This window comes from Typopeltis vanoorti, chromosome 16 (genome assembly GCF_054136105.1).
Source record: "Typopeltis vanoorti isolate ZY-2024b chromosome 16, IOZ_Tvanoo_1.0, whole genome shotgun sequence".
NCBI classification, from domain to species: domain Eukaryota; kingdom Metazoa; phylum Arthropoda; class Arachnida; order Uropygi; family Thelyphonidae; genus Typopeltis; species Typopeltis vanoorti.
In genome coordinates, this window is record NC_143564.1 from 77,098,892 (window position 1) to 77,123,710 (window position 24,819).

The 24,819-nt window shown below is 34.6% G+C and overlaps 1 protein-coding gene across 1 annotated transcript in view; it reads left to right on the forward strand.

Annotated features, from left to right (window-relative positions):
* LOC150098144 (gamma-tubulin complex component 4-like) overlaps positions 1-24,819 on the forward strand; it is a 307,854-nt gene that overhangs the window by 123,068 nt on the left and 159,967 nt on the right. Inside the window, exon 7 of the mRNA XM_090406372.1 lies at positions 3,289-3,448. Coding sequence (XP_090262498.1) covers positions 3,289-3,448 — 160 coding nt within the window. The remainder of the gene's footprint in view (positions 1-3,288; positions 3,449-24,819) is intronic.

Genomic DNA, 24,819 nt, shown 5'->3' on the forward strand with positions numbered 1-24,819 from the left:
ATTCTGTCATTGTTGATCAACAGGGACTCTTTTTGCTTGTGTTACCTCCCTTTAGTTAAATGTCATTTAACTAAAGGGAGGTAAGAAAAGTTTAGGGTATCTGTAGTAGGTGCCCTTTCTGTTTTTAAGACTACTGATTGGGTTTGGCATAAAGGGCTATTGAGTAAATTTCCGTCATAACTGGGTTGATAACTTTCTGTCTGGATGCATATTACATGTGATGAAGAGCTTTATCCTCAAACTTTTCAACTAATGGTGGTGTTCTGCAATGCTTTATCCTCAAACTTTTTAACTAATGGTGGTGTTAATTGTTTATTGAATTTGCAGGCATCTGCAAATGCAATAAACAATTTTCTGATGAGAGTGCACTGTACTCCTTAATCTCATTTGACAAACCTTACATTACAGAAATCACTGAAGTTTCTGGAATATTAACTTCTACATTCTTAAATTCTGACCTCCAAACCATTATTCATTGGAGTTTGATAACTATTAATTTCATCATCATCAATTTCTTGATATGTATCTCAAGGATGTACAAGATAATAGGACAATACTACATGATTAAGATTTGGTTATTACTCATCTCCTATTGCCAGTTTTCTTCTATTGTGAGCACTATCCAATATTGTCACATCTGATATTTTAGTCTTTTAGAACACTTCCAGCAGAATCAATCCACCTAGATCTTTTTCTGCTACTCTGGGTCTTTATTTTGCTATCTTGGCATGAAACACCTGTTCTTATAATCTTTCCTCTCCCATTCTGTTTAAGTGACCATACCACCTTAGATTAGTTCTGCTCATAAATTCTTGTCAATCACCTTCCTAATATCTTCATTTCTAATATGATTTTGCCATTGATGCCATCTGATCGCTGCCCTAATTCTCAAAACTCTCATAGCTGTGGTCTCTAGTCTTTGATCTAGTACTTTATTTTTAACTCAACTCTCAGGTCCATTACTTAAAACTGATTTGGATACTATATTGTATAATGCTAGTTTAGTATTTTTGCAATTTCTCTCTCTTATTCCATATAAATTTATTCAGCTAGACCACCCCACCATATTAACTTTGCCTATTCTTTGCCCTATTTTTATATTTCATTTGTCATCTTCGCAAAAAACTGCATAAATAGCTGAAATATTTTATGAGTTCTGTAGGTTCTCCACTGAGAATGAGTTAAAGTTTTCTATGTTCCTGCCTATTTTCATAGTGTTGTTCTTTTTATTGCACATTTTCATGTTAAATTTGTTATAGCTGTAATTCTGGTTAATTAGAGAATCTTGAGGACTTGCACTGGATGTGTTTAGAGTACATCATCTGCATAAAGCAAAGAACTAAGTCTGACATCTCTGATTTTAATATAATGTGATCTATATAGATGATGAATAAGTGTGGAGAAAAGGTTCATCCTTGTCTTATCCCTGATTTTACAACTTAAATATAGACTATTATGTGTTGTTCAGTCTGGTGGTAAGGCTCTTATACATTGACTAATTCATAACTGCATTTTTTAAGGAAATTATAATGTAGACTAAAAAAAAAAAAAAAAATCAGCTAACGCCTTTTTATTCCCATATATGGGGAGTAGGCGAGGCCATTTAGCCCTATCTAACTTTTGGAGACTGAGTGGGCAGTTCAATCTCCACTGGTACCAATCAGAGATAGATGGCCCAAGGCTATCACTAATTAAGCGGTACTCAGTGAAGAGAGACGGCTCAAATGTGCCGCCATCTCATGGTCCCTAACCCTAACACAATATATTTTTAATGTCTGAAATAATGTGGGTTCTACAGTCAATTTTCTTGAGTTTACAGGACGAAAAACCCGAGTTTCCGGGAGGAAAAACCTGCTTGCCCGTGCCAGAGATCGACTAACTCGGGAGCCGGTCGAAAAAAGGCTTAGAAAAATTTCCTCTAGTCGCCGACTAGACTCGAAACCAAGTCTTCCTTCGTGCGGCCAAGCGCCGTGGTTGGCAAACGCCACATCCACTGAGCTACACATGTAGACTACTCTATAATGTAGACTAATATATTAATTAAAATAAATTTAATTAATACTTCCACCATTTTGGCAAAGTCAAATTGCCATCATTAGGGATCAAAATATAATCTGGTATGTGCATGCAGGCACTACACTAAGAAATGAAGTTGAAGAGCTTAAAATGAGAGCAAACCTAAAGTCCTAAATAATTTTTTCACCTGGTGAGAGACTGCTCTTCATATTCGGAGGCTTGAATGTGACTTGGAAAAAAAGTTGCAGCTTAGTTTCTAAGCAAGGTTCTCAGATTATCTAAATCTTAGCTCACTCATGATATTAGTGTGTTTTAGGTTTACAACCTTTCATGGTTGGGACCGACATAAAATCAAGTGGGAGGGGGACAGCTTTTTCCACTCTTTTGGCACTTTACAAGAATTCAAACTCAGATATGCCAAGCTACTACCATTTCCTTTGCTCATTGCCTTAAACTACTTTTGGCAGTACTATCTTTAACGCCTCCAACTCATTTTTCTTAGTTTCTGGTTTAAACCCCTCTTCAGCTAGAATGAGAAGAACCTTTATCAGGGTTTTTCAGAAGGTGAGTTAGCTGGAGTCACACATGGAGGTGGCAGGGTGTTTCATCTTGCAAAGCAGGCCATTAGAACACACCCAATCAACAGACAATACGTTATCCTTAAAGCCGGAGTTGCTTTGGCCATAAATCCAAATAAACCAAATTCCCTCTTCAGTGTCAAGTATTCTTTCATTTTCTTTGCAATTCTTGTACTGCATTTTTCTGCTTTTTACATTCAACAGAGTTGTTCATTATTCCTTTTATTTGCTACATAACAAAAGAATTCCTATTATTTATTTATTTATTTATTTTTTTTTATCTGCACAGCCACACCTCACCAGATAAACTTATTTTGATATTCTTACCATACTTTTCAATTTTTTCTTTTCACCACATACCTCTTCACTCTCTTTCTAATTTCCTCTGCATTTCCTGCTTAATGATATTGTTAAGCTGTTTACATCCCAGTATAACCTAATTGAAATACAGTCTAACTTCACCTTTTTTTATACACTCTTTAATTTCTTCTTGGGAATCAAGGAACAAAATATTTGTCTTCACTAATGACTTAAAAAACTTTCAGTCTGACTTTTGGATTAGCACTCTAGAAGTCCGTGTTTTGTAATAAAATACGGAGGTGTTATTGTATTTCAAAACACTTGACTGTTTTTTTTTAGCTTGTTAGATAATGTAAAATGCATCACTAAGCATATTTTTTTCCCTCCCTTTCAGGATCAATATAAGGAAGATTCATCATATTCTTTACAAAAATACAGATTGGAAGCTGATATGTTGCCTTCTTATTTACCTAGTCATATTGCTGATAAAATACTTTTCATAGGCCGGTCAGTTTCAGTATTTGGAAAATCTCATGATCTGAGTCATAATATGGGTATGTTTTAGTGAAATTTAATGAAATCTTTTTAAATTAGTGTACCATAATTTAAAAAGATTTTTATAGTTGCAGCCTTATAGCAAAATTAGTAATATTGATTTTAAACAACATATTACACAATAACCACAGTAATTAACTTTAATGAAAGTATAGATATTTCATACTGAAAATAACAATACCCCATCAGTGTGTAGAAACAAGCAAATGAAAGAACAGGAATACAAGGTACGTACAACAATCACTTTACAAAAACGGTTGCTGCTAGTTAGATATTAATATATTATTAAACTTTTTTGATGTTTACATAAAATGAGAATCTCTCAAACTTTTGGGAGGGAGAGAGAGAAAGAGAGAGACAATCATTCTGATTCAGGTTAGGCCGATGTAAAAGAGCTTCGCAATATGAACAATTTTAAATATGAACGGCTTTTCAAATCCGTTCATATTTAAAACTACTTCTATGGAGAAGATGAGCTTCATCCTACCAGATACTGTGTTTGGTATCAATACTATGCTGTGCCAGACCAAACTTTTGAGGATTCACATATTTAATTTAATACTGATGTTCATTAATTTTCTTTTCCACAGAACACCATGTCCACCCAAAATATGTCAAATTACATTCACAAGGAATCTGGTAAACACCAGCTAATGATAGAGGTGACAGATGAGAAATTTTGTTGATAGAAAAAATATGTGAGAATAAGCTGATACTTCTTCAAAATTCTACCGATAGGTTCAGAGATACCAGAAATATAAGAGATTGGAACCCTGCAAATCCTTAGGTGTTGGAACATAGGAGTCAGTTATCTGCTAGATTTGATGAGGGTTGTAACCAGTTCTCTCTCTTCCTCCCCCCTTCCCCAAAGTTCGGGAGTTTCTCATTTTATGTAAACATCAAAAATAGTTTTAATATTATTTAATAATATATTAATATCTAGCTTGCAAGAACCATTTTTAATTGGTAAAGCAATTGTTGTGTGTACCTTGTATTCCTGTTCTTTGATTTGCTTGTTTCTACACACAGATGATGTACTGTTATTTTCAGTACAAAATATCTGTACTTCTATTATAGTTAATTACTGTGGTTATTGTGTAATTTGTTGTTTATAGTTATGCCACAAGTACCTTTAAAGATTAATATTGATTTTAGAAAAACATTTCTGCTCTTATTGAATGTGAAATGTAACATTGGTTTTTCTGTAGTTGTGTACCAGATATCATTATTACTATAGTTTACTCCAGAGGGAATTTATAAAAATTAATCTCAAGTGAGTATTTATTAACTTCAAGAATTAATGAATGACTTTCGATATTTGCAACTACGAGTAATTTTGGTTTTTAGGCACCGAGATGATATGAGTTGTGTTCAAAACAGGCCATTGAAACCCTTAAAAACACTAATTAAAGGCAAAAAAAAAAAAATTCTTTTTAAATAGTGCAATATAAAATCAAATTGTGACACAGCTCCATAAGAATAATAAGATTATCAAAAAAAAAATTTTTTAAGCATATTAATTTATCTTGCTTGGTTAAGGATATGGGTACTTTTTATTTTATTTATTATTTTTTTTTACTAGATAATAAATGCATCAAGTTTTTAAAATTTTGATATTATGAAAAAAAAACGTATTTCACAAATCTGATGATATGGAAGTATAAGATTCTAGCATAAATTAATCACAACATTATTTTCTGTATACCTTGAAGGAATGCACCAGGTATTATGATGGTCCAATGGAATTAATATTTCAAGTTAATTTCCTATTGACAATTTTTTTTTCTTTTCAAATGTATGTGTTGTTTTGTTGGGCCACTGATTTCATGAGCTCCTACAGATTGTCATCTAAAAGTACTTTGCATTTCTGCCATTTTTGTTTCACTTGTTTTGCTATCTACCATTTTCATGTGATAATAGATTTGCTACATCTTCACATTTATCATCATCATCAGTTTCCTGATATGTATCCCCAAGTTCGGGTTACTATGACAGCACTACATGATTAAGTTTATATTATTATTAATCTCTTATCAACAATTTTCCTCTAAATTAGTCTATTACGAGTACTCCAATATAGTAATCCCTCAATTAGTGCGCCCCCGATTAGTGTGTTTTCGATTAGTACATCATTTTTTTTCGATACCCAAATTCGATTAGTGCACCTCTAAAATTTGATTATTGTGCCTATGTACATCTTAAAAATAAATGTTACAGATTTTAAAAATTTTCTGTCTATACATTTTTATGGCTAACTATTTTAAGAAATCACTCACGAGAATGAAATAATTTAGTTACCGATTTAAAACATTTTACAAAGTTATTTTTAATGGCATACTACACCATGTATACTACGTTCCAAATTTTTACCATCAAAATTTATGTCGTCTGCTATAGTACGTCACAGATTTGAGACCCTTCGACACTTCTGCGCATATCACAAAAAGGAGAATCCATTCCGATAATAGAATAATCAATCCGTCTTCTGGGATGAGTTGTTTATTATTACATGTCGCGGAAAATTAACTTCTCTTTTATGATCATTGTAGTTTTTAAAGTGGTTGGGAAATTTTATCTATAAAGCACGTGATTTCACGTGTTGGTGACCAATTCGTGCATCCTTCATTTCTTGCTCCCCTTCAATGATAACGTCCAAGAGTTAATTAAATCTCATTCTGAAGAATTGAGTGATTCCGACCTGCTAAATTTAGATGCACAGCAGGAAGATTTAGAAGAATATGAAGAAAATTTAACCACTGATAGTCAGCCAAAAGAGATCTTACAGAAACAATTTCAAAATATTTTACATTCAATCGAAGTTTTTAAGCAGCAGTGCCTAGAAGCTAACCCTAATGAAGAGAGAAGCAGTAAAATTTGCGGAAGAGTAGAAGAGGCAATAGGGCCATACTGTCGGTTGTATGAAAAAAAGAAATAAAATGCCCGCCAAACTAGGTTAGCTCAATTCTTTGTTAAGAAGTAGAATAATAAATTTATATTCTGAATATTTTTTATTTTCTTTCAGCTTCATGGTTTTCCTTTAACTAGACCCTGAGATATACCCTAATTCTTTTATAAAAAAAATTAAGTTTCAAAAAAGAAATCTGAGGAACGAATTATACATTTTCCCATAGGTTATTATATTTGATTAGTGTGCTTTCGATTAATGCGCCTGTTTTAAAGAACGCATTAGTCACACTAATCGAAGGATTGCTGTGTAGTCATATCTAACATTTCATGCTTCTAAACCACTTCTGACTGAATCAATCCATCTAGACCTTGATCTTCCTCTGGGTCTCTTTCATGCCATCTTGGCATCACTCCTTAGATTAGCTCTGCTGACACATTATTGAATGCTAATAAAGTCAAGATTGTTTGTAATATCTTCATTTTTTTTAATATGATTCTTCCATTGATGCCATTGGTTCATTCCTCTAATTTTTCTCAGATCCCTCATATCTCAGTCTCTAGTCTTTGATGAAGTGCTTTATTTCTAACCAAACTCTCAAATCCATAACTTAAAGCTGTCTTGACATTGTCTTGTATACTGCTAGTTTGGTGTTTTGGCTAATTTTTCTCTTTTTCTATATAAATTTATTCAGCCAGCTACCAACCATACCAGCTTTGTTTATTCTGTTGTCTGTTTCTACGTTAGGCACAGCTTCACTAAAAGCTGTGCCTAAATAGGTGAAATATTTTTCTTGTCCTATAGGATTCAGAATGCAGCTGAAGTTTTCTGTGCTCTTGCCTGTTTTCACAGTTTTGTTCTTTTTTTATTGCTGATTTTCATGCCAAATTTGTTATAGCTGTTATTCAATTTTGTTAGAGAATCATGGAGACTTGCACTAAATGTGTTTAGGAGTATATCATTATCTGTATACAGCAAAGAGCTAAGTTTGACATCTCCAATTCTAAAATCAGGTCTAATGACACTTTCTTTCGTGGCTTGATCCATATAGATGATGAATAAGAGTGGGGATAATGTGCATCCTAGTCTTACCCCTGATTTTACATCAAACCATCTTCTTGTATTTCCTTCAATTCTAACTGCTGACTGACAGTTTTAAATATAGACTGTGTATAACTCTGTATAATGTTCCATTTTTTTCTGAGCACCTTGTGATAGATCTATAAAACTTTTATAGATCTTTTCCAGATCTATAAAACTTAAGTACAGTTGCTATAAGCCAGGGAATTCTACAGATGATCTTGAAGACATGCATCACCAAATTAATACAGTGAATACAAGTCGAGCGATTATTATGGGGGAACTTCAACTATGGAGATATAGACTGGAAGGGAGAAGGATCACGTGGCAGAAAGGAAATGGAATTGATATACCTGCTGAGAGATAATTACTTAATGCAGCATGTGATGGAGGGGACTAGGGGTGGGAGATATTGGACCTGGTCATAGGATCAGAAGAGCTATCCATAACCAAGTTGACAACATTGCCTCCAATTATTGAAAGTGACCATGCGGTCTTGAATTGGGAAATTGTAAATCATGAGGAATATTCTATCAAGAATGGAGTAAACCTACAAGGCAGGTGATTATGACATGCTTAGGAAGAAGCTTAAATCTGTACCATGGCATAAAACACTGCAGGGTAAGGATGTTAGTAGTGCATGGGATATAGTTAAGAGTTATCTGGAGGAAGCAATATTAAATTGTATACCTAGGTTAAGAGGGTTAATTGGATAGGAGTTAGATGGATGAGTAATATCATTAAGCACGAGCTACAGAAGAAGAAAATGCTGTGGAAGGTATATAAAGAGAAAGGTGACCAGCAAACTCATGAACAGTACAAGTCTCAAGCAAGAAAGGTGACCAGCATGGCACGGAAGACAAAATCAAATAATGAGAGGAATTTAGCCGAGCAGGCCAAAGGAAATCCCAAAGAGTTCTTTCATTATGTGGCAAGCAGTGGTGGCTGGTGACAATAGAAACAGGTGGGGCCAGGGGCCAAAACCGACTTATTTTTTTTTATGTTTATATAGTGGTTCTATTATTGATTTATAGTTATTATTTCTATTACAATAATGTTTAGTTAGACTCCAATGATGCATTGAGCTATTAATTTTTTTAAATTGGAAAAACGAGAAATGTTTTTCCAATAAACTATCGATTTTGTTCATAGTTAAAATATATTGTTTATGGACGTAATAAAAATTTAAACTTTAAAATAAATTATAACAAAAAATGACAACCACACTAAAAACAATACAACAGAACAACAACGAGAATAAATAATAAGACAAATGAAAGAATCGCATGCTATTTACATCCAAACGCAGTGATTGGGCCAGATTAAACGGGCCTCAAGATAAGTGTTGCGCTTGGTAAACAAACATGATCGCTACTGCACGTACCTCATACATGCCCTGTATGCTACACATAAAATAGGGCCAGCCGTGGCTGGCCCCAGAGACCATACTAAGTCGCATTATACAATATTGCCACAAAACTCTACAGTAATTTTTTTTATTAAACAATAAAACAGATCAATAATGAGAATAAATAATAAGACAATGAAAGAATTGCATGCTATTTACGTACAAACGCAGTGATTGGGCCAGACTAAATAAGCGTTGTGCCCATAAACAAATACGATTGCTAGTGTACGTGCTCATACATGCCCTGCGTTCTACACGTATAAAATAGGGCCAACCGTGGCTGGCCCCAGAGACCGTACTAAGTCTCATTATACAATATTGCCACAAATGGACCTGGATCTATTTCCAACACGTTTTATCGATTAATAAAAAAAATGGACCATTTTTTTTATTAATCGATAAAACGTGTTGGAAATAGATCAAAATGGCTTTGTGAAGGGTCGTGCCTGAGTAATTTACTAACTTTTTATAATAGAGTAACAGCTGAGTTGGATAAAGGAAATGGCTACACAATGATTTTGCTGGATTTTGCAAAGGCATTTGACAGAATACCACATGGAACACTGTTACGCAAATTAGAACAAATAGGGATGAATATGACACTGGTTAAATGGATGAGAGGGTGGCCGCTGGATAGATATCAAAAAGTGTTATATGGAGGGGCAGAATCGAGGTGAAAGCAGGTGACTAGTGGTGTGCCACAAGGTTCAGTGCTGGGACTATTGCTGTTTAATTTCTACATAAATGATATAGGAAATAACCTGAAAGGAAATATTCAGTTGTTTGGTGATGATGTGATATTAGGTAGAGTAATGGTTAATTAAGGCAATGTGGAGAGCTTACAGGATGATTTAAATAGGCTGTCAGTATGGGCAAAAGTTAATGGGTATCAGTTTAATGTTGAGAAATGTAAAGATATGCACCTTGAGATAAACAGATTAAAAGCCATTTATCACATTGATGGCACTGTACTCCAGGAAATAGATGAGACTAGAGATTTAGGGGTGGTGGCAGGCAGAGAGTTAAAGTTTAGAGGACATATTGCTAATGTTGCTGAGGTAGTGTAAAATTCGATGCAACGTAAATTTCTCCATTTTTATTGCATCAACTTTTACAGGGGTCACATCCAAAATTCTCAAAAGTAGACTTGTAATTTTCTATGTAAATAATACTAAAAATCCATGTATCAAAACTCAGAGGAATTAACATGATAAATTGTGTAAATAGAAGATGTATGAATATGTTAAGTTCAAGGGCAATAGAAATCGGATATATATTGTAGTTTTCTATGTAAGTAATACTAAAAGCCCATATATTAAAACCCAGAGAAATTAGCATGCAAAATTGTGTAAATAGAAGTTTAAGGACAATGCCTTAGAAATCGGAAATATATTGATGTTAGTATTTAGTATAAAATGTAAAAGAAAAATGCCAGACTGATACTGCCTTCAAGGTCAGTGTTAAAAGGGGCCGCATATATCTAACATGGCTATGCCATTCTGATAATGAGATTAAAGGTGTGCTTCACGGAGAACTATAAGTCCGCATTTGAAAAGAAGGTCAAGAGGTTGCGCAGGAATGTTCCAGGGTCTCAAACCTTTGTCCAGGGTCCTGCGAAAACTGAATATAAGGCATCATAGAAAATTTATCGACATGGACACCAGAAGAAGAAAAAGGAGGAAAAGAGGAGAGAGTATCGTCAATCCACGACTTTCGTTCCATTCGGATGATGCTGAGACGGACAGTCCCAGGAGCCGATTAATTACCATAGGAGCAGCGGAGCTAGACCTAATGCATTGCCAATGGAACAACCTGCATGAGGCCTCGACCGTCAGACCTTCTCCCAAGATTATAATGCCAGGAAAATTATGCTCCAGGTTCCGCCAGCCATTTGTCGATGAAATGTCGGTGTTCATGAAATCTCCAAGTGAAAGCCTAAAACCTGATACAGAAAAGAAGCCAGGGAATCTGTATAGGAAATGTGAACAAGTGCACTATAGAAAAAAGGAAGTCGCATGAGTTTATTTTCAGTGTAATTTTATCTCTGTTATGAGAGACTGTTTTAGAAGGAGAGATAAGTTTATAGAGTTACTATATATAGTGTGGAAATAGTTTGCATAAAGAGAACTTTATATAAAGCAAAACCTGGAATTTATAGTTATAGTTAACAAGGCACGATAATTCCTTTTAAATGGGCTGATTGTTTTCTCTTTAAGTTGTTTAATGATTTGTATTATGTTGCATGTGTACGTAAATTATCTAAAGGAAGTTTTTCTCTAAAGTGTTAAACTTAGAGTGGAGTAAGAAGTAATAGTTTATTATTGTGTAAATTGTATAATTGTTTCAGTATAAATAAACATGTTTGTTTTATTTACAAAGCGTACTGCCTGATCTTTTACACAATGCACTGTTTCCAAATAAATGCTATCCTGTGAGCGGAGAGTTTACAAATAGCTGTGAATTGAAGTTAAGTGTTAGCCACGACTGTAAAATATTATTGAGAAGGGCCTTAGGATAGGAAGCGAACTTTACTGGAAGTATTGATATTTCTTATACCACAAGGAGACCGCTGGTGGCTCAGTCGTTATATCAAAAATAAATTTCTAGTGATTTCCAGTATAGGTAAAGAATACTGAAGGTAGAGCAAGGATACTAAAGTTAATAGAGTTCATGAAAGGATCAGATAAAGTTAAAGTGATAAAATTAGAATAAGGTTAATGAAGAAAGAGATACAGTAAAGTAAAGCAAAGTGAAAAGATAATTAAATATAGAAGTAAATTAAATATAAAGAAGAAATTAATGAAAGTAAGTAAACAATAAGTATTACAATAGGTACAAATAAACACCATTTTACAGTGAAATCAAATGTTTTAATGATGTGTAGAGGAATATCTTTCTTAATTAATTCTAATGTATTAATCAGTGAAGTGTTTGTACAAAGGGAAAACCACAGCCAACCCAACTAACTAAAATGTCAGAAGGAAATAAACACCAAATTCAACATCTTCTTTTAAAATATGAGTTTTTAATATAAGAAGTAGCATCTAGAAAAGTCAAAAAAGGACTGGATAATAGAGCCTAAAGAATAGACTGCTGCTTTAAGAGGAAGATTTATTTGATGCACTTTATTTTGACTTCATTTACCAGAACTGGATGGTTCTGGTAAATGAAGTCAAATCTTATTTTTTGCTATAAGATATGACCATTTCTGAAGTTTATTCACCTTATTAATCTGTAATTATGCTTGAGATGCTGCAGCTTGTTAGGATACTATAATAAGAAGTGGAGTTTTCTATAGTATCCTTTTTGTTTTGGTTTATAATGTTATAATGAGATTATCTTTCCATTTAAAAGATATTGAGAGAGAGAGAATGAGCTATAATTTCATTCTTGCATAGATTGGAAGGAGGAGGTTTTTGCCTTTTATGCTAAGATGTTTCAAATTGAATACTTCTAGTTTGGTGATAAGAAATGTTGCATAGGCTTTTATTAGTGTTATAGAGAAAATCCATCATTGGAATCAGCTGCTGGAACAAACTTACCCTCACAAAATTGCACATTATAATCAACATGAGAGGTATCATCAAAAAATGAAGTGGAACTTGTAGAAGAATTATAGAAGTATTATGTCAACATAATTGCATTACCAAAATAAAGAATAAAACAGGTGAGATACTGCTAATAACAACTATAAGATTTTATATTTGGGTAATTGTGATTAGGAAAAGGAAGAAGTAGCTGTAGTGTTCCTCATAAATTTCTTAATGGCAGTCATTTCCAAATAGAGTGATGTGAGGAAATTTCAAAATTAGAAATTGGAACAGTGAAATTTATTTGTGCCTACATAACACAGAAGCTTTGCTAAGGAAGTTGAAGAGGCTTTTTTCATTGGAGAAATAGCTATATAAAGAGGAAAAAGTAATTCTTCTTGAAGATCTAAATATCAGAATAGGAAATGAATCCCAGATTCATTTCCTATTCTGATTACAAACACCATTGGAACATGTTCCAACATAATGTTGTGCATGAATCATATGGAGAAATAAGAAAATTCATATTGATTCTATTATTGTTGATAGTGATATCTTTATTTCTTATAGTTATATAGTTATTTCTTCTTGAAGATCTAAATATCAGAATAGGAAATGAATCCCAGATTCATTTCCTATTCTGATTACAAACACCATTGGAACATGTTCCAACATAATGTTGTGCATGAATCATATGGAGAAATAAGAAAATTCATATTGATTCTATTATTGTTGATAGTGATATCTTCACTCTGGTTAGAGATACAAAAGTATATAGGGAATTTGAAATAGGGAGTGATGGCCATTTTGTTTTGAGCAGGATAAAAATGAACATTTTATCGAAAATAAAATATATACAGAAAGTTTTAAAGATAATTGGTCATTCAGCTTTCATACATTAACTATAGGCTCATATATGCAAATGCTATTTGTGTAAATACGAAAGAGTTTATGAACCTGAACGTGCACCAAATCTTGGAGATTGATTTATTAGCCAAGTCCAAAGAAACCATTGATTCAGCCATAGAGGTATGTGTTGAAGTTGTCTGAATGGATATTAAAAAAAAAAAAAAAAAATATCAGACTTCAGTCTGATATTTGCAATATTCAATATTTGCAATATTTCTTTTCAATATTGCAAAGAAATATTACAAATTTATGGCAAGTCAGCAGTGTTAAATTGTGAATGAATACAATTCACTAATGTTTCATTCATAATTTGACAAGTTAAAACCCTTGAAAGGAATATGCTTGTATTTTAGTATAAGTTGTATATATAGCCTGACAAATATTGGATACCGTAATTAGTGTAAAACTTGTGAATATTCCCGTGTAAAATACCTACTAAATTGTATGTTAGACAATGAATTTGTTATATACATATTTTCTGTTAGAATTGATATAAAGGAATTACTGAAATTACATATAACCAACTGAGATTATAAGCTCAAAGTATGCAGGCAAGACACTGGATTAGTAAGTTGCCTCAAGCAGTCAAGCGCATATATGGCACGTGGCGACCTAAGTTTTCACTACAGAAAGGCAAGACCCACGAGTGCAAAGGAATAACGTGTCGGATGAAAATTTAGGGTTACATGGAGTCCCATAGGGGTTGATATAAAAGGGCTGGAAACCCCTCCCTCCCAAGAGGCTTTGGCTTTTTGTTTTTTGTTTGGAGTCTCTGTTCTCTCTTGGTGGCAGAAAAGGGAGGTGTTGGGTCATGATTACAGGGATCGCGGGTTCCCTACGATGAATGAATAGAGGATTTTTGAAGCAATGGGCAACTCCTGGGAAAGATAGTGGCCAGGTAGCATGCTTTATGGATGCAGAATTGCCTCACGCCAAGAATATTCTAGGCATAGATGATCGGTATGCAGACTCCATGAGGACCTTTAGCCTTAACATAGAGGGAAGAAAATGTTTAGAATGAAAGGAACCCAAGAATCGAAAGGAAAAGGACATGCATGAGGAATCCTCGAGTTCGGTATAGTAAACTTTTAATCAAGTAATGTGTGAGAGGAAGATAATTGTAACTTAAGAATCATAGACCTTCATAAAGTTTTGAGACTCTATCTAGAATTAAGACAGGACTGTAATATTTTAATCTTAGTTGGTGAGCAATATGTGATATATGTATTATAATTGTACTTGTGTTGATTGCTGGCTATGTTTAAGAGCTGTAGAGATGTCTAATCCAGACAGTTTGATTAACACCTAAAAGTCATTATTGGTTTTATAATCTAACTTTGAATCTTGGAACATAATGTTTTGTAGTATTAAATACAGTGTGATGTATATTGATTAATTTTACTTTGTAATCTAGTAGTACAGTGATAATTGAAAATTCTTTATTCTGTATGATAATTATTATGTTAAATAAACCTTTTGCTCTTATTAATTTGGTTTCCTGTGTCTAAGAATCTGATGCACCACTCATAAATTATTCGGATCTAAGTGGGAGATAATTGTTAATTAAGACCACGACTGCAAACGTGGTTGATTATAAAAGGTATTGATAATTGATAACTTAGTATAGAAATAGATTAGATTAACCATGTGCATATCTGAAGGTTCACTTCTTGATTGAGAAATTTTTCCAATCTAAGGGTTCTGGGTGGCGCAACAGAACAAATAAATTTTCCCAGAACCTTAAGAGAAGTTAACTTCAGAAGCTTTGTTACCAAGGAGTTGGCTTAACCTTGAGACATAATCTTAGACATAATCTAAGGGGCTGAAGTATATAATGGCAAGATAAAGACAGACATATTATAGGCGCTGCTGAGATAGGACAAATTATTCAAGAGATAGTTAAGTAAAGGAGTTAAACCATATTAAGTAAATATTACCTACTACGACACATTATAACAGCAGGTGCCCATTGAGAACTAAAATGTAAGACAGTAAGCTCTGTAAGGATAGCTGAACTAATCTCTTCATACATATTTAAATATGGAGAGTCAAACCTTTAAAGAAGAGATTAACACTATTATTTAAAAAGATCTTTTATTTGGTGTGATATCTAATGTTGGGCTAATTTAAAAAAATAATCCCATTTCATAAGAAAAGTTGCAGACAAAAGTGCAAGAATTTTGTTAGAATTCTGCAAAATCAAATAACTGATATATGAACATCCATTGAAGAATTGGAGAAGAACGAGCTAGATTTATAATAAAATAGATCTACTGTTGACCAGGTCACCCTACAGAATCAGCTATAGCCTGGGAAAAATACATTGATTTGTATTGTTTTGTTTATTTTGCACAAGCATTTAATTCAGTTAATAGAGAAAATTTACTCCATATCCCATATAATAAAGATATAGAGTATGAAATAATTGAAATACTGTGTGCAAGAAATGAACATAAACTGGGTTATATATTGGCCGAGATCTTAAAAAAGGGCAGATAATCTTTATAGATTTGAAAGTCACTCGTATTTCATATGGTTTGAGGAGTATAACAATCTTTTTTGAAACTGTCCCAGCATAAGGAATGGCAATATAGGATTTGTAATGTGTTTCTTCAGATTGTTGTTATGGGGGGGGGATTGCAGAAAAGTATCTTCTGGATCAGATTTTTTGGATAACCATTGTCTATCAGGGTTTTTGATATATGAGATAGTTCATCTTTGAGATCTTTTTCTTCTGTTGATGCGAGTAGCCCTATTTTTGAGCACGTATACGATGCTCAGTTTTTGAGAAATGTGGTGCGAAGATGTGAAGTGCAAATATCGACCAGTGCAGGTTGGTTTGTGATTAACTGCAAGGCTATGTCCATCCATTTGTTTTTTTATTAAGATATCTAGAAATGACAATTGTTTATCCTTTTCAAGTTCCAAGGTGAACTTTATTTTGTGATGAAGGAGTTTGTTTATCTTGATTAAAAAATCTAAAAGATCTTTTTTGTGTTTTTCCATACAATTAAAATGTCATCCACGTACCTCCACCACACTGTGGGTTTAGGGTCTAATTGAGACAGAATGTCATTTTCCAGTTTCTCCATAAAGAGATCTGAATGGGGGGGGGGCGAAGAGGGCTGCCTATTGCGAGGTCTGTTAATTGTTCGTAAATCGTTCCATTCCATATGAAAAAATTAGATTTTAGGCAATGATTGAAAAGAGAAGCAATATCTTGAGGGAATAGGTTGTTCAAACTGCTTGATTACCTCTTCTACTGGAACATTAGTAAAAGGATATTACATGCAGGCTGGCAAGAATGTCTGTTTCCGAGATTGAGATTTTCTTCAATTTATCTACGAAATGTTGAATTTTGTATTTTGTCTGTGGTCACTGTTAGATAAAACGATAAATGATAGTTTTAATAAGGCCTTTTCAATCAGCAAAAATAGTCAAATTGAAAAATTCAATGCTCTTTATGAAAACAGTTAAGTCAAGACCTAATCTCAAGATAACAAAGTAGTCTTTAACTTCTCCGACCACATTTTATCTAAACCAGAAGCCGGTATACTAAAGAAAGAGTTTAATTTTGCTATTGCTCCAGACCACATTCCTAAAGTTGACATCATATGTAACATAGAAAAGGCAGTGTCATCATTACCTGAACCCATAGCCAATGATCTCAGATTGAAAAGCGCCATTATTCTCTCATCTTCCAGACCTTCAAACAAAAATATCACACCTTTACAAAAAAAGAGCAATGTCTAGTTTGAAGAAAAACAGGGAAATTATTATCTTAAAAGTGGATTAAGGAAACTCTACAGTTATCCTAAACACCAATGGAAAAGATCACAGACTTATTCTCTGACACATCTGCCTATCATGCATTAGATTCAGACCCCATAGAAAAAACCATAATGAAACAAACAACTTGTTACGTAATATGGACAGCTGGCCAACGGACCTAAAACGGAGATTAAAGTCATTACATCCACTAATGCCCGCGACTATATGGTTCTCCTAAAGTGAACAAAAATGGAATATCTCTATTCCCCATAGTGGATGGAATTAATTCTCCCCACATATTTGTTATCAAAACACCTCACCTGTCTGCTAAAGGTGCGCATCCGTAATTCAGATACGTACATAAAGAATTCACAACATTTTATTGATAAATTGAAAAACATCTCGATCTCAGAAACATTCTTACCAGCCTGTATGTAGTGTCGTTGTTTACTAACGTTCTAGTAGAAGAATTAATCAGCATTTTGAACAACCTATTCCCTCAATATATTGCTTCTCTTTTCAATCATTGCCTAAGATCTAATTTTTTCATATGGAATCGGATGATTTATGAACAATGAACAGGCCTCGCAATGTGCAGCCCTCTTTTCCCCCCTTTGTGGAGATCTCTTTATGGAGAAACTGGAAAATGACATTCTGTCTCAATTAGACCCTAAACCCACAGTGTGGTGGAGGTACGTGGATGCCATTTTCATTGTATGGAAAAACACAAAAAAAGATCTTTTAGATGTTTTAACGAAGATAAACTCCTTCATCACAAAATAAAGTTCACCTTGGAACTTGAAAAGGATAAACAATTGTCATTTCTAGATACCTTAATTAAAAAACAAATGGATGGACATATCAGCCTTACAGTTTATCGCAAACCAACCCATACTGGTCGATGTTGAAAGTTTTCCTAGTAATTTAATTCTAAATCCAGAGTAATTTATTAAAAAGGGTGGCACACCAATTGGCAATTCCTATAGGTGGAGATGACCTGCAAATGCTTCTGCCTGATATCTCGACTTGGGCCTGGCTCCCACTGAAGAGACCTCAATAAAGGTCGAAACCGGTCTGGGTAGTGGCCCTTCCCTTAATGCATAACAATAGACATATCCGCAAGGAGATGTGTTTTGCATTATAGGAGATACTAGGATAGGAGTGTTGGTAGCTTGCTCCACCTTTGCAACGAGTTGCCCTGGTGTGTACCACCTTAACCCAGTCCTGAAGATACTTTCAGGCGCAAACTTTGTTTGCTCACACTTGGATAAAGGATTAAACTAAATTTATCATACTGGTCGATATTTGCACTTCACATCTTTGCACCACATTTCTCAAAAACTGGCATCGTACACATGCTCAAAAATAGGGCGTCTCGCATCACAACAGAAGAAAAAGATCTCAGAGATGAATTATCTCATATATCAAAAACCCTGATAGACAATGGTTATCCAAAAAATCTGATCCAGAAGATACTTTTCTGCAATCCCCCCATAACAACAATCTGAAGAAACACATTACAAATCCTATATTGCCATTCCTTATGCTGGGACAGTTTCAAAAAAAGATTGCTACGCTCCTCAAACCATATGAAATACGAGTGGCTTTTAAACTTATTAAGACTATCCGCCCCTTTTTAAGATCTCCGAAAGATAGTAATGCCTTCTTCAAATACGCTGGTGTCTATAACATCCCAGTTCATGTGGTTTAAACTACATTGGTCAACCTCAAGAAGTTTGGAAATAAGAAAAAGAGAACACGTCGGAGATATAAACAACAAAGGGAAGACAGCACTAGGTTAGCCCTTCATTTCTCGAGTGCGAACCATACCATCAAATGGGACAAAAGCTTCATGCCCTATCTAGAATACTTTCGCTTCTGAAACATCAAAGAAGCTATAGTAGTCATTCGTTCTAAATGCACCCTCAACAGAAATCGAGGATTAATTCTAGCTTACATTTGGAAGACCCTCATAAGATCACAAAGTACTCCAGAGTTTAATTTTGCTGCTAATTATAAAGCGTACCTGCATAACAATAGTTGATATCATACACATTCCATGTATTTGATGTATGCATTCTTCTGAATTTGTAAAAAAATACATTTGTATTTGGTTTAGTCCTTCATAAACTGTTTAAGTTGTTTTGTATCACTTTTACACCCCTGACAAAGCCAAACAGCTAAGTTGGCGAAACTTGTCAGTGTTTTTACTTTATTTTTATTATTAAAATTCTTCAGTTGCAATATGCAACCCTGTTTATGTCATTTCTTGCATTCAATTGATGGTTGAAATGAATATAGAATCATTATGAAATACTGTGTGAAATACCAATGCATTTGTATGGTATGGTGATCAATGCTTAACTATTCAATGAGAAGAGAAGAGATGCAAGGCATGAAAATTCATCGAAAACAGTTAATCAGAAGGCAGTTTACTGAATAGCAATTCATTAAAAAAGCAAGTTGTCAAATAAGCAATTCATTGAACTACAATTTAACGAATGGCAATTTGTAGAAAAGGCATTTCATCGGTTAATTGAACACCAATTCATTATACAAAAACCCTTGGTGTGATAATTCCACATGAATGCAGTGGGATTATCTTACATTCTTTCCATTCATGTAGGATATTTCCTGAGCTAAGATTCAAATTACACAAACCTGTCAAGCACCTAGTCAGTTCAGTTGAACATTCCTTTAGCATACATGCTAATATCCCATTTGTCTCTTTGCTGAATTCTTATTCTGGTTATACAACACTCTGTTCCATTATATGGTGCATAGTGCTACCTCTGCCTCTTCATATAATGTAGTGGTAGCATTGTGCACTATATTCTTTACACTGGGTTGATAGATGTTGGTGAAGCGAGCACTCATTATTTAAACTATTGCATCTGCTTCTGATACAAGGGTACTGTCTACGTTCAGTAAAATTTATTATTCTTCTACATTCATTCTTTTTTTATTTGCAGCATAACAATAAAATTCTTTTGGGTTGCCTTTAACCTGCACAGTCAATTTCTTTTTATATTCCAACTTAGCTTTCCATACGATACTTGTAAGTTTCTAGCCTGCATGTTATATATTTAATAACTATTCTTGCTCTTATTCCCATGATATTCCTGCCACATCTTCTTCTTATAGATCTCTTGCCTAATAACATATATAACAGATGATGTACTACTGAACAAGTCTACTCAAGTCCCCAGAATTCTTTAACTAAATTGAATAAATACCTGTAAAATTTTTTCCCAATGAAAGTAGCAATAATTAGACCAAGACTATGAAAATATGGAAGAACTGGATTCTCAATGGAGAAGTTATAGAACAAGTAAAATATTTCAGCTAAATAGGCATAAGTTTTAGAGAAAATCGTAATTAAATATGGAAATAGACAGAAGAATAAGTAATAATGGTATGGTGGGGGAACCAGTTAAATAAATTTATATGGGATAATAGGGATATCAGTCAAAACACTAAATTAGCTATATACAAGAAAATGTTCAAACCAGTTTTAACTTATGTATCTCAGAGTTGGGTTAGAAATAAAATATTTGTTCAGAGAGTTGACAGATGACATCAATGGCAGAATTATATCGAAAAGGAAAATATTAGGTAGGAACTTGACATTTTTAGCATTCAGGAATTTGTGAGCAGAGTTATAGTCACTTACACAGAATGGGAAAGGAAAGGTTTTAGCAAAATAGGTGTTTGATGGCAGATGAAGACCAAAGTCTAGGTGGATCAATGTCAGAAGTGCCCTAAAAGACAAAAATATAGGATCTGACAATGTTAGTGTGTTTACAAGTGATGAACAAATTTAGAGGAAAATTGTTTTCAGTTCATTAATAATTGTAAACTTAATTATGTAGTATTGTCATAGTATCTTTGATGGTGATGATACATCCAAAGAGAATCCAGAGGCAAGTAACCAAAGTGGTGGTGCATGGTCTGTAGAGTGCTCTCTGTGAGGATAGATAGAGTTACAGAAGTGGTTGATAGGTAGAAAAGAGGGGATAAGATAGAAATGTTTGAGTTACTAAAAGGGTTTTATATGAATGATGTAGAGAAAATTTTTCTGTAGTTGGTTAGAAGGTCAGAACAAAGTATCTCTGGAAATTAAGAGTGATTATTAAAGGGCATCAGGGATAGATTTTTCACTCATGGTGAATGAGTTGTCAAGTCTGTTGTGAGTGCTTTCTATGTGAATATATCAAAATAAGGTATGATAGGTATTGTGTTAATAGTGTGGGTTTCCACAATCAAAAGGGATATATATCATCTCTGCCTACCTATGGAGGTTATTGTTTTTTCTTTTCATAGTGTATATATACTACTGAAGAATGCCTCAACATGGAAATGCATTTATTTTTGATAAATTTATCTTCTCTCAAGATGGTAGTGTATTTCAGAAAAACCATATACATTGACCACCGAATCCCATTCACCATCATGGAGAGAAAGGGTCCTCCTCTCATATTCCTGATATATATATATATCAGGAGTGTGTGCACTTCACTTCTTAATCTAAACCTTAATGTTTTTATGCTTTGCTTTAACTCCCTAGTAATCTTTAGGAGTAAATATGAATGTAGAATAGAATGGAATTGTGATATCAGTATATAGCTACCTTTTTATCAGTATGATTTTTGAGTTTTATACAGAAGAATATAGTATTCTATACATCCATTCAGACTTAAATTTGCAACTATTTTTATGTAAATTTTTGTTATTTAATTAATTAAATGTATTTATTTTTGTTCGTTTGTTTGGTTAGATAGTAAATTATACTAGCAAGGAATTATATATGTTTTTTAATTCTTTACCCAAGTGTAAGCAAGCAAAATTTTGTGCATGATAAAAATGCACAAAGAGTGGTGTGTCACTATAATATCAAAATACACTGGTCAGCATATAGCTGTAAAAAGTTTTTCTCCTTTTAATGCTGTGGATTATGCAGAAGGTAGTGACCCTTCCATTCATCATCACGAACCATGGGCTCACTGCCCGTTGATGTCTGATGCCTGTTTCACTATCTTCTTCCACTTTTCTTTGTCCAGTGTACAGTGTCACAGTTTTTGTACACCCATTCCACACCAGTCTTTTATATCGTCTATCCATTCTCTGTATGGTCTATCTCTTCTGTTTAAACCATCCAAAATACCAAACATTATTATTATTATTTTCGGGCTACTCCAGGGAGTCCTTAGACTCATCGAGGGAGGCCCTAAACATCATGTCCACACAACTATACGATATTCTCACAGTATCTATCATACCTTGCCTTGAACTCGCTCACTGTCATAGCACCCACAACAGACTCTGGCAGCTTATTCCACTCATTTACCACTCTAAAAGTAAAGAACCCAGCTCTAACACCACTGCTAACCACACTCTTGCCCAGCTTCCATAGGTGTCCCCTAGTTCTCCCACCACCAGTCCTGATCTCAAAAATATCCTCTGAATTAATCTTATAGACTCCTTTTAGCAATTTGAATGTCTCAATCATATCTCCCCTTTTCCACCTATCAACCAGTTTCTGCAACCCACAAATCCTCAACCTGTTCTCATATGGTTCGTTCCATAGACCTGCTATCATCTTAGTCACTCGCCTCTGGATCCTCTCCACCTCCTCCCCATCAAGAAGGAACCGAGGTGACCAAATCTGGGCACAGTAGTCAAGATGAGGTCTTATCAAGGCTCGGTACAGAGGTACAATAACTTGCTTGTCTCTGCTCATTAAGGTATTTTTCAACAACCATGTGAGTTGATGAGCTGATTTAGCTACTTTTGCAATGTGTCCCCTAAACTTCATCTCCCTATCCACCAACACTCCCAAGTCCCCTGGCCTCAATCTCTTGTAGTACAGTTCCACCCATGTGGTATACTGCTGCTAATCTTTTCACCCCAAAATGGATGTCACATTAAATTGACATCCATTCTCCTTAACCCAGAACTCCAATCTATCCAAGTCATCCTGCAAGACTTTGACATCTTCTGCATTCACTATCGCCCTCCCCAACTTTGCATCATCAGTAAACAAATGAACTGTTCCACTTAGATCCTTCCCTATATCGTTAATGAACAGATTAAACATCAGTGGTCCAAGTACAGAACCCTGCGGCACCCCACTAGTCACAGGCCGTCTTTTGGACTCCACTCCTGAATAAACCACTCTTTGATATCTCTCCATCAACCACCCACCTATCCATCTCACCAACCCTATATTCATTCCCATATGTTGTAGTTTATGGATTAGAATTCCATGTGGTATCCTGTCAAACGCCTTTGCCAGGTCCAGCAGTATCACTGTAAACCCATTTCCCTTATCCAGTTCAGCCGTCACCTTGTTATAAAACTTGAGCAAGTTACTCAGGCATGATCGATCTACCCTTTACAAAGCCATGCTGTCCCCTGTACAGTATCTCATTTTCATCAATCCATTCCTGTATTTTTCTCTTGACTACTTTCTCCAAGACCTTGACAACAACTCCTAATATGCTGATCGGTTGGTAATTTGCAACCATAGTCTTGGATCCTCCTTTATGCAGTGAAATTATTTTCCCCTCTTTCCACGCCTTCGGGACTACACCAGACCCGAGGCTCAGATTAAACAACATGGTCAAGGGCACTGATAATTCCTTAGCTGCTTCACGCAAGACCCGTGCCGGTATACCATCCAATCCCACAGATGTATTCACATTAAGGTTCTGTAATAGACTATTCACCTCCACATCATTCATCACAATTCCCGTATAAACTAATGGCTCCTTCATTTTTTCAATGTCACCACCTGGATGATATACTTTTGCAAAGTGCATGCTCAGTAACTCCACTAGACTGGTTCAGTGACCTCCTTACCATCGTCATTCCTTAAAATCATTTTGCCATGTACAGTTTTTTTCTTGCTTGCAGCATATTTAGGATTCTCTTTTGCTTGCATAGCTAGTTTCCTTTCATAATCGGCTTTTGCTGTTTTTACCACACTCATTACCCTTCTGGCCTGCACTTTATACCGTTCGTGTGCCTGCAGGTCACCCCTTTCTTTAAATTCCCTCCACAGTTGTTTCTTTTTTTGCAGCTCAAGCTTAATGGTGTTATTCATCCATTTAACCCCTACTTGTTTTACTATTTGGACCCTAGGTATACAATCAGCCATAACCTCCTGTAAATGCTCCTTGACCACTTCCCATGCTCTATCGACGTCCAGCCCTTGCAGTTGTACATGCCATGGCACTGATCCAAGCAATCTCCTAAGCTTGTCATACTTGCCAGCACAGTAATTCCACATATACCCTGTCTTAATCAAAAAAACATAAATGTCTTTATCTTCCGGTCCTCACTCATTCTACAGATGTGTCCAAATAATTGCAGCTTCCATTTTATAATCTTATGCATTAGATTCTGTTTTGGTTGTATCTTCTGATAGAGCTCTTCATTGGTGATTTTCTGTACCCATCCTATTCTTAGAATCTTTCTGTAACAAATTCTTTCAAATGCCAAAATTCTTTTTCTTGATTCTTTATTTATTACCCACGTTTCAGATCCGTACAGTACACCGCTGAAGATGCAAGTTTCCAGTACTCTTAGTTTTGTTTGCAGACTGATCACTTTACTTTTCCTGATGTTATCCATGGCCTTCAGATTGGTTCTTCCCTTTGCAATCTTGATCTTTATTTCTTTTTTACAGTCCAAGTCATATGACAGTTTACTTCCCAAATATGTGAATTGTTCTACATTTTCTATATCAGTTCCATCCACTTGCAT